Source organism: Esox lucius, chromosome 9 (assembly GCF_011004845.1).
Source record: "Esox lucius isolate fEsoLuc1 chromosome 9, fEsoLuc1.pri, whole genome shotgun sequence".
In the NCBI taxonomy this organism is placed as follows: domain Eukaryota; kingdom Metazoa; phylum Chordata; class Actinopteri; order Esociformes; family Esocidae; genus Esox; species Esox lucius.
In genome coordinates, this window is record NC_047577.1 from 2359836 (window position 1) to 2370828 (window position 10993).

Sequence of the window (10993 nt, forward strand, 5' to 3'; positions counted from 1 at the left end):
GGCATCAAGATTTGGCTGGCAGCAGATGTTGACAGCAGGTACCTGTTGAACGGCACCCCATACCTCGGAAAGGATGAAAGCAGACCACCCACGCAAACCCTTGGAAAGAATTTGGTGCTGAAGTTGGTGGAGCCCTTTGTTGGTAAGGGGAGAAATATCACCACCGACAATTTCCTCTCCTCCCTCCCACTCGCTGACAAGCTTCTGTCGAAAAACACCAGCCTGGTAGGCACCATCAAGCAGAAAAGGGGGGGGGGCCCGCCCTCTGCAAGGGAGAGCGGTGTTGTTCAGTACCAAAGTGCTGAAACAGGAAAATGTCACGCTGACCATGTACCAATACAAGCCCACAGATCTTGAGCCTGCTGCACCAGCATGTCGCCATCTCCATGGACACCAAGAGGAAGTTACAGTGACTTGTACAACTAACAAAAGTAGGTGTTGACGTGCTTGACCAAATGGCTCGGCAATATTCTGGGAAAGATTATTATTATTATTACTACTAATCTATTAGGTGTTAAAACATTGGAACAGTCAGTCTTTGCAAAAATCTGTTTTTAAATTGTATCCTGTAATTCAGATGAACTGTATGATGCAATAAACATCTCTCAAGGTGGCATGCGGAGATGGCCGGTTGAGGTGTTTTACAACATACTGGATTTTGCTCCCGTCAATTAATGTGTGGTACCGGAGCTGCATGAATGACAACATCCCCAGAAGGGACTTCGGCTGGCCCAGGAGCTGCATGAATGACAACATCCCCAGGAGGGACTTCAGCTGGCCCAGGAGCTGCATGAATGACAACATCCCCAGAAGGGACTTCATGCTTCAGCTGGCCCAGGAGCTACAAGAATGACAACATCCCCAGGAGGGACTTCATGCTTCAGCTGGCCCAGGAGCTGCATGAATGACAACATCCCCAGGAGGGACTTCATGCTTCAGCTGGCCCAGGAGCTGCATGAATGACAACATCCCCAGAAGGGACTTCAGCTGGCTCAGGAGCTGCATGAATGACAACATCCCGAGAAGGGACTTCAGCTGGCCCAGGAGCTGCATGAATGACAACATCCCCAGGAGGGACTTCATGCTTCAGCTGGCCCAGGAGCTGCGCGCAGAGTGGATGGTGTCAAAAAAGGCACCACGCGTCTCCGTGCCCCTCGCTGGTACAGAAGAGCATAGGAGAATGACTTGCATGGTGAAGGCCCAATGTAAACAAAAACAAACCTTCGCCATGTTCCTGAATTGTGGCAAGGCGGTCTGTGGAAAATGCACAGTCAAGGTGCTGAATGTCTGTTCCAAGTGTGTTTGAGTAGCCTATTCATGTGTTCAAAATTCTCACAAACATTCACTGTGTGTAAAAAAATGAATGAAAACATCAATTAACAAAATAAATCTGTTTTGTCAGGTTAGCATTTATTGTTTTTGGCTTTTAGCCTATTTGGTCATGGCTTTGGCCGTAATTACTGTCACCGTCCCACTGGTGCAGTCTCACGTTCATTTAACACGTCCCGGAATCACATGGTTTTTCACACAGCCTCGTCGTTAGCTTCATCGTTGTGTGTTCCCATCTGCTTTCTCTGCCTTTGTCTTAGTCTATTGTTGCTTGTAAATGGTGAGTTTGTTTTTGTGCATTTTCACTGTTCGTGTCAGCGCTGTTTCTGTATATGAGTAGGCCTAGTGCGTTCAGTGTTTGGAATTAAATCGAACATCGAATAACCTCTGCGACTGGTTCCTCCTTTCCACCACCACTGTTACACTTAGCCTACTCTGTTTTCAGGAGTATATAGCTGCGATTTGATGTTATAAATAAATGTAATGGTCACCTCAAGGTTTTTGGTGATGTTCCCTTCACTCATTATAAATTGAACTAAATTAGGCGATAAGTGATTAGATACTGAGATTATAAAACAAATCACCAAAACACAGGTGATGATTAAACAAACTAATTTTATGACTTGAGACATTATTTTGTGAAGACAATGTCTTAATACAATTACAGAGTACATTACCCGCGTTGGCGGTTTTAAGTATACAGCAATCCCCAGCGGTTCTAGTGTTTAACCAATGTTTTTATATGCTTACAGAACAAATCTCAAACCCAGGCTCAGAGAGCGGTCCCAGTTCCACAGCATCAACAAACTGCAAACAAGGCAGGAAGACTTAGAGAACATCAAAGAGTACATACAGGGGAGAAGCCTCACCACTGTACCCAATGTGGGAGGAGTTTCAGCTGGGCAGGAATTCTTAAGATGTATAGAAGAATTTATACAGGGGAGAAACCTTTCCAATGCACTGTGTAAGAAGAGGTTTACAAGAGAAGTGGCTCTAAAGATTCATGAAAGAGTCCACACTGGAGAGAAACCCTTCTGCTGCTCCACGTGTGGCAAGTGTTTTAGTGGAAAATTAAACCTTAATAGACACGAGAGTCCATAGTGGTGAGAAGCCTTATTTCTGTACAAATTGTGGAAAGTGCTTAAGTAATTCAAGAACCCTTAAAACACCAGCGGATACATACAGGGGAGAAACAATACCACTGTTCTCTGCAGGAAGAATTTCCTTTTTGCCGGAGACCTACAGAAACATCAGAGATCACATAGTAGGGAAAAGCCTTATCGCTGCTTTGTGTGTCAGAAAAGTTTTACTCAGCTCCCAATGTTGAAATAATTTCCTTGTGGAGGAAGAAACATGAGAGAATGCATATTCAAGTGAAACCTACCTTTACTTTGAATGTGATTATTAAGGAGGAGGGAGAAGAGAGAGAAATTAAGAAAGAGGAAACATAAGCTATCTATATAAATGTGAAGGCCTCCTATCGTTTCTTCCTTCCAGTTTGTTTCTGACGGGGGAGCACCATTGATGGCTATCTCTATTTTTAAGTAGGTCTCTTGTGACTCTGTTGCTGATATAGCATGGCGAATGTGAAGTTCTGGGTTCAATTCCCAGGATAAAAAAGTATGCTTCAAACAATGTATGTCCCTCCGGACAAAAGAAACTGCCAAGTGACTTACCTGAATGTATATTATTTTACTTTCAAGACTGTATTGCAAGTCTGTAAATAAACTTCATAGGTAATACTGACTACCTTGAACAGTGAAGTGTGTATATTCTAAACAGGTATAATGTGAAGAGCCTGGATGCAACACAAACTCAAGTTATACATTTAGCATCTTCTGAAGGCTGATTAACCTGCTTTCAGATTGTCCAGGATGAGTTCAACCTGCAGTTGTGGCATGTTTTTGAGTCTAAATCATTGTCTGACACCTACTAGCTGCAATTGAAATTTGTTCTATCATTCCTTAACTTGCTTCCAATGTTTCACCCAGTTGACTTCAAAGTACTAACTGTCTGCAAGAGTTTGCCAGAAGCCATGTGGATAACGCTGACACCGAATGGACAAAGATGCTGTGCTTTTTGGTTTCAATGCTAACACCGCATATCATCCTGAGAACACCATCCCTACCATGAAGCATGGTGGTGGCAGCATCATACTATGGGGATGCTTCTTTCATCAGGGCTTGTGAGGAAAACCTGAAGTCGTCATGCTTCTTTCATCAGGGCTTGTGAGGAAAACCTGAAGTCGTCATGCTTCTTTCATCAGGGCTTGTGAGGAAAACCTGAAGTCGTCATTCATCTTCCATCAGGATAATGATGCTAGAGTGGCTTAAAAACAAGAAAGTTCAATGTGCTGGAGTGGCACATTCAAAGCTCGGACCACTCTCCAATTGACAGAATGTGGAAAGAGTTAAATAGCTGTTTACCAAAGGTCCCTTTCTAACTTGATGGGCCTGAGCAAATTTGCAGAGCTGGTAGAGACATCTGAATGAACTCATGACTGTAATCGCTGCCAAAGGTCCCTCAACCAAATACTGACTGAAGGGTTTAAATACTTGTACAATCAATTAATTTTCTGTTTTGTATTTGCAGTTCATTTTGAACAGTTTTTCACTTTATTTTCTTTGACTTTTTTATGGAAGGAAACATGGAAATGTCCAAGGGGGGTGAATGTTTGAATGTCCCTTTGTTTGAGACAACACTTGCTAAATTGACAGGCCTCATTATCCCTCATGTTTGCATCCAAGAGCACAGCTAGCTAAGTTAACAACAAGACTGTGTAATAATACATGTTTATTTCAAGCCAGGAGTTACAACTCCCAACTTTTAGCCAGTAGTAGAGAAAAATTCACACACTTTTAAGCCACCAATAAGTTAACATTTAAAGTTCCTCTCTACATTTCTTCCTTGATGCTAACCCTACAAGGGAGTTTTTCCTAGCCACAATTACATGTTGTGGCTTGCTCTTTGGGGTTTCAGGCTGGGTGTCTGTATAAGCACTTTGTGACAACTGATTATATTCCAAGGGCTTTATACAATTATTTTGATTGAATGTGTCCTGGCACTTATCAATGGCTGTATTAAATGTACATGCCGCCAAGATAAACATTTACAAGAGAAAGATCACTTCACACTCAGGATCAATGCAGCTTTCAGTTTAATAGTACAAGGTGAGACATTTCCATTTTTGTTTTTCTATAATGGGGACCACATAATTATTTTTCAGGATAAATGTCTGTTTAAAAAAAAACTTTGTAGTTCAAGGGATTGTTGGCATCTTTCAAAGGCAACCATTGGTCTGATTGGATTCTTAGTTTCATTAGTCTCATTTTTGTAAATGTTTTTTTAATATATGTCCCATGGTTTCACAAATGTGACTCTTAATTCTCAAAGTGCTCATCGCTGAGCTTTTGTTTTTCCAATCCACTACCCAACTGGGGGAACCTACAGAATGTATGCTGAAATTATGAAAAGCATTACAATTTTAGGGGATACCAGTGAACTCAGCTCTGTGATTTGGAAGTCGTATAACCTGAGCTAACAAGTGTAGTGAATAAACTGTCGTGAATATTTTTCTGAACGGAATTACCCACTCCAGTCAACAGGTGGCGATGAGTCTCAGATTGTTTTTTGCATGACAATGTTGTTTCAACAACAGAGGTAGCTGGCTAGCCATCGTCAAACCGAAATATTGAACTTGAAACCATTTTATTCGCAATAAAACATTTAATTAAATACGTACAATGTTAGTTACCTGGTTACAATGGCATAGCTAATTATTATTAGTAAGCTAACATCTCAGATTATGAGCTCGCTAGAATACGGCGCCAGTGCTGAAAAAGAGGAGGCCTTGACCGCGAAAGAAGCCTTCGTGAAAAAGGAGAACGAAGAGGGAGTTGTCACTGTTAAAAAAGAAGTTGACTGTGATTCTGTTAGAGTGAAAGAAGGGCAGGACACTTTCAGTGTAACAGAGGGGGAGGATGTTCCTTTTATAGAAGAGGATGCCGTCTTTGGAGTGAAGGAAGAGGATGAGGAGATCACTGTCACTTTGAAGGAAGAAGAGGAGCAGACTGGTGATCCGACAAACCACAGTGAGTTGTTAAGACGGTAAAAAACTAAAGTTTGAAACTGTGTTGTTCCAAAGTATTTTGTTTAAGATGCATGGAGTTTGGCCGCATGGGCAGTATTAACCAATAACAGTTCATGAAATTTGACAAATTCTAAATCATGTAACTTGGATCTTCCAATCCAGACTCCAAATACTTGTCATGAACATAATGTTAATCGTAGCGTTTATTTTCATATACCAATAAACCATGCATTCTATTCTAAATTCTAGATAAGATTTTTTCAGAATATTTTTCGAGATGAAAGCTACCTGGAAAATATGTGGAAGTTTCAATCAAGGTCACATTTTCAGTCTGCACTATAGCAAAACGTAGAAGAAATCAATACAAAAAATGTAGCATCTTCTTTTTCTGAATATGACAATGATCATATCTCATAGTATATAAAAAAATAATAAAATCATCTCTTTGGCACATGACCAGTAAACCAACACCACTGCACCCAGTGTGGTGAGTGTTTTACCCAGTTTGGGAGCCTGAAAAGACAAAGTGTGAAGCAATATCACTGTTTTGAATGTGATTTTTGCAGTGAAAGAAGAGGACATTTATGTCACAGTTAGAGAAGATGTATTTGGAGTGAAGGAGGAAGGAGAGATTACTGTCACATTGGAAGACGATGACCAGGAGGACATTGGTGAGTATTTGTGTATTTAGACATGATCTGAAGATCTATGTCATTAGTTTATAGATGTAAACGCTTTAACTATTGGGTCTTACGTGTTTTAGCTGTAATCAGTGGTGTAGTACAGCCATTTGTTCCAATTGTGATCATATTTTTATTTTATTTGTCTTTGGATTACAGCTGTTCACTCTAACTGGTAATTATTGTACAATCACAGCCTCCAGATAGTGAAATAGAAGTGCACACATTGTTTTGGATTAACCTTAGTATTGAGACGACGCATATTTACACCCCAACTGTCAATATTCCCAAATGTTTAACATTCTTGACAAACACAGAGATGGACCAGTTTTTTTTGTCTTGTTGGGGACTGATTAACAGAACAGCTTGTAGCTGGTTTTTATGGACTCTTTGGTAGCTAGCTGTTTTCAAAACTCAGTCCTGAGAGCAGCCAGCAGCTGTTGAATATATATTATCTGCAGTCCAAATATATTTTCATGCAAATTACTTTAATTAATGAATAGACCAAAACCCTTAATTCAATGTAAAACCTAAAACAACCAAGACTTTTTGCTAAAATGAAATTACTGAATCATTTCTGGGTAAGAATTAAGAACCATAATGTGATAGTTTTCAGTTAAAATTATGAAATGGAAACATATTTATTTAGCAAATGGCAATTCCGCAAGCAACACTTTAGCTTGGACTGTCTTGTAGGGGAGACAAAAGGAGTGACCACTGAATCCAGCTTCTTGAAACAGAGCAGTGCATCCCTCTCCCCTTCTGACCAGCTGCATCTGAACTCCATTTTCATTGGAATAAATGGTGATCAGTGTGAGACGTTGTCAAATTAATTGTCTTTTTTTTTTTCCTAAGTTGTTTCTGGAGGAGTTTGGCAATTTGAATGGGTAATCATGTGAATGCTGTTCCCCTTTAACCAATGTGTTTATATTCTTACAGAACAAATCTCAAATCCAGGCTCAGACAGTGGTCCCAGTTCCACAGCATCAACAAACTGCAAACAAGGCAGACAGAAGCCCTGCTGTAGTGAAAACGTTACTTGTCCAACTCACCTAAAATCAAACAAACTGACACTCAAAAAAGAGAAGCTTTTCCCCTGCTCCCAATGTTGGAAGAGCTTCAGTAGAGCAGGAGAACTGAGGAGTCATCAGAGATCACACAGTGGAGAGAAGCCTTACAACTGCTCTCAGTGTGGCGAGGGATTCACTCAGTTAGGAAGTCTGAACATTCATCAGAGAATACATACAGGCGAGAAGCCTTACAAATGCAATCAATGTGAAAAGAGGTTTAATCGTTCAGGAAGTCTAAGACAACATCAAAGAGTGCATACAGGAGAGAAGCCTTACAAATGCTCTGAGTGTGGAAAGAGCTTCAATCATTCAGGAAGACTTAGAGAACATCAAAGAGTGCATACAGGGGAGAAGCCTCACCATTGTACCCAATGTGGAAAGAGTTTCAGTAGGACAGGAATTCTTAAGATTCATAAAAGAACTCACACTGGAGAGAAACCTTTCCACTGCTCCGTGTGCACAAAGAGTTTTACAAGAGAAGGCGCTCTAAAGATTCACGAAAGAGTCCACACTGGAGAGAAACCCTTCTGCTGCTCCAAATGTGGCAAGTGTTTTAGTGGAAAATTAAACCTTAATAGACATGAGAGAGTCCATAGTGGGGAGAAGCCTTACCTCTGCACCCAGTGTGGAAAGTGCTTGAGTAATTTAATTAGCCTTAAGGAACACCAGCGGATTCATACAGGGGAGAAACCATACCACTGCTCTCAGTGTGGGAAGAATTTCCGTTTTGCAGGAGACCTGCAGAAACATCAGAGATCGCATAGCAAAGAAAAGCCTTACCACTGCTCTGTATGTCAGAAAAGTTTCTCTCAGCAACGAAACTTAAAAACTCATTTGCAGATACACATTGGACAGAAACCTGCTAGTATTTTCAATGTTATTGTTAAAGACGAGAATGAGAGTGACATCAATGAGGGAGAGAGAAAAGTTGAGAAAGAGGGCAATAGTAGTGTAGTTGATCTAAGTACACTGCCTTGCCGTAAGAGTTACCCCTGCCCTCAATGTGGGAAGAATTATAGTTCCTCAAGTAATTTAAAGACTCATCAAAGAGTACACACTGGAGAAAAGCCTTTCCACTGCTCTGTATGTGGGAAATGTTTCAGTAAGAAGGCATCTCTTAAGAGACACCAGAAAGTACATGAGAAGCAAACAAATGAAGAAAAACCTTTCCACTGCTCTGTATGTGGAAGGAGTTTCACTGAGAAAGCATCACTTAAGCGACACGAGAGACTACATAGTGAAGAAAAGCCTTACCACTGTTCCCAATGTGAAAAGTCTTTTCATGTAGAAGATGCCCTACAGAGACATGAGAGAATACATACCAGAGTGAAACCTACCTTTACTTTGAATGTGGTAGTTAAGGAGGAGGAGGAAGATGAGAGAGAAATTAAACAAGAAAAAGAGGAAGAATATGAGATTGACGCGAAGGAAGAGAGAACTTAAGTGGAAATACCTCCTATCCCTTGGTTGTTTCAGTTTATTTCTGACAGGGCAGCACCAATAAGGATTTCCACTTGAAACTAGACATACAGTATTTTATTATACGGCTGTTGTGAAAGTCTGTCAATATGTATGAATTCCTACCTATTATGATGGACAGAGGCTCAACAGGTTCAACTGTCAAGGGTCTGGATGGGATTTTAATTTCCTGTTACCTGTTTTCAAACTTGTTGTGAGTCTTGGCCCATGTTGTGAATTTACGACCAAATTTATAACTCTAGTATTTAATTAATTGACACCTGCTAGCCTGGATTTTATAATTTCCACCCATTTGAATTTGAAATGGTAACAGTCTGCTATAGAAGATGGTGGATATTTACTGAAATTGTTAAAAGGATCCAATCGGATCTTAAAGTGTTGAACCCTATTGCATCTTTTATAGGCAACCTGCATTTGGACTGGATCGTGGCCTAAGTTAAGCCATGGCATGTACTGCTACTGCTACTACTAATACTACCATCACCTACATACCATATGTGTGCAACCATAAGAAGATTAACTCTAATCTGATCATTTAGCTAAACATTGTATCAGTAAATAGAAAACAATTATTTTCTACATTAATCAATTTAGATAATTTAGCTCACAGAGTAGCTCACCTTGGTGTTTTTTGTAGATTATGGCACGTATTTGAATCCCAAGTCCCTGTTTAGAAATGTAGAGTTGTATAAGTATGCTGATAATATTAAAAACACACTACTATGGCCTAATTGGGATACTGCACATGTAAACCTTAATACGGGTTTACTTTAATATCTTTTTTTATATCCTTATTTAGACAGAATTTGATTTGGATACTTTGGTGAATTGTTTTTTAAATTTAGCATTTTTCTGCCTCAGCGGCTCACTGAACCAGTTAGTAAATGCAGTTAGGGTAACATTATTTACTTGACAGGACTATGAATGTCTTAAACATACTTTTTTATACTAATGCATTTATGTAATGGTTAATGTAGTCTGATCACATGTCCTTACTACTTTGACAGCACACCTCTGAAACAATGGTCAAACATGGTGATTTGTATCATGCTAAAAAACTTATAAATCAACTCTAGCATTAGTAGGAGCTAGGAAAGTCAATGACGCAGCAGTGTCACGTTGGCACATAGCCATTGATACAGATGAAAATAACCTTAATAAACCTTGACAAACAAGTGTAGGTTTTAAAGGTTCTTCTTGTGGCCAGAATTGACATATTTTATAGAATGATCGTTAGATTTCAAATTAGATATTTGAGGGGTTAATAAAGAATACCTGAGTGTATTACCTCCTGGTCACATTAGCATCTCTCAGTTGGACCTGCTGCAATGTAGCATTCGATCATGTGAGAGTAAATTGACAATTTAATATACTGGTACACTTTTGAAGCCCGATAACATTTAAAAGGGATGGTCGTCCAAAAACACTTCAGCGCGCCTTTTATTTGAACACTACAACACCGGCCTGGTTGCCGACCAGTATCCAGAAGGGTTTATGTGCATTGCTCAAGTATTTAGGTTCCTGTATTATAATTTTTTTATGCTTCATAAATAAAATGACTTACCATTTATTTCAAACAATGTGTTTTTTCTGTCACATGACGTTTGTGTAGGCATTTGATTGCTAAATCAATTACCGTTAACAATATGTATTTGGGCATTCAGGCTTTATCGACAGATGAAGACAATTTGAAAAGTGTGCTGAAATCTAACCCAACCCAGCCCACTAAAATAAAGACATTTTTTAAAGATACATACCTCATGATAACAAAATCTCTGTAATCTGGTTGATCATCTTCTGTGATTTTCAGATTTTAACTATGGACACAGTGCTTTGCAAAAGTATTCAAAACCCTGACTATGTTTCTCATTTTCATGAATTACAAATGCAGCACTGACATTGTATTCTGTTTATATTTTATGTTTTAAAGTACACCAATATGGTTTTTGTTTTATGTCGGAGAAAATATGTAGGAAATATGTTGCTTGCTTAAATAAGTTCATAAATAGTTCTAAAATTATACTTTTATGATAATTAATGAATTAGTAATTATGCTTTTCACTTAATTATACAAGATTTGTATCAATTTCTTAGATATAATGCAATTCTATTTAAACTGTCCGTAGGTCTCTACCAACTTTGCACATCGCCTTCTCAATAATTCTCTTGAACATTCTCTTCTTTATATTATACTAAATCTTTGTGTACCCATTCCCTGATATGGCTTTTCACAAATGTGTCCCTAAGTTATTTAAAAGCTCCATGGTGCTCTAGTTTGAACGCAACTTCCTGCAACCTAAATCTGTATTGTGCTTTCTCATTTCACCCCCCTCTGTGGGACCACT

The 10993-nt window shown here is 39.3% G+C and overlaps 2 protein-coding genes across 3 annotated transcripts in view; both read left to right on the forward strand.

Annotated features, from left to right (window-relative positions):
• Nucleotides 1-3075, forward strand: part of LOC114839778 (zinc finger protein 883-like) — a 32532-nt gene extending 29457 nt beyond the window's left edge. Inside the window, exon 2 of the transcript XR_004576107.1 lies at nucleotides 2082-3075. The gene's annotated coding sequence lies outside the window, so the exon portion shown is untranslated. The remainder of the gene's footprint in view (nucleotides 1-2081) is intronic.
• Nucleotides 3076-4353: 1278 nt separating this feature from the next.
• On the forward strand, nucleotides 4354-10225 carry LOC105031409 (zinc finger protein 883-like). Of its 2 annotated transcripts, none has more exons than XM_010905818.4 (3): nucleotides 4354-5420; nucleotides 5986-6090; nucleotides 7039-10225. In XM_010905818.4, exons 1-3 carry the CDS (start codon nucleotides 5135-5137, stop codon nucleotides 8610-8612), a joined length of 1965 nt encoding a protein of 654 aa, XP_010904120.2. In that variant the 5' UTR covers nucleotides 4354-5134; the 3' UTR covers nucleotides 8613-10225. The 2 variants fall into 2 exon arrangements, with proteins under 2 accessions (XP_010904120.2, XP_019899654.2); XM_020044095.2 differs by lacking the exon at nucleotides 7039-10225 and adding an exon at nucleotides 6796-7019.
• Nucleotides 10226-10993: the final 768 nt, after the last annotated feature.

Bases quoted from the DNA above. Each gene is read 5' to 3' on its own strand.
- LOC105031409 (XM_010905818.4), top strand. From the start codon at position 5,135: ATGAGCTCGCTAGAATACGGCGCCAGTGCTGAAAAAGAGGAGGCCTTG. The intron at 5,421-5,985 runs GTGAGTTGTTAA...TGATTTTTGCAG, and splicing joins TGGTGATCCGACAAACCACA to TGAAAGAAGAGGACATTTAT. The intron at 6,091-7,038 runs GTGAGTATTTGT...ATATTCTTACAG, and splicing joins CGATGACCAGGAGGACATTG to AACAAATCTCAAATCCAGGC.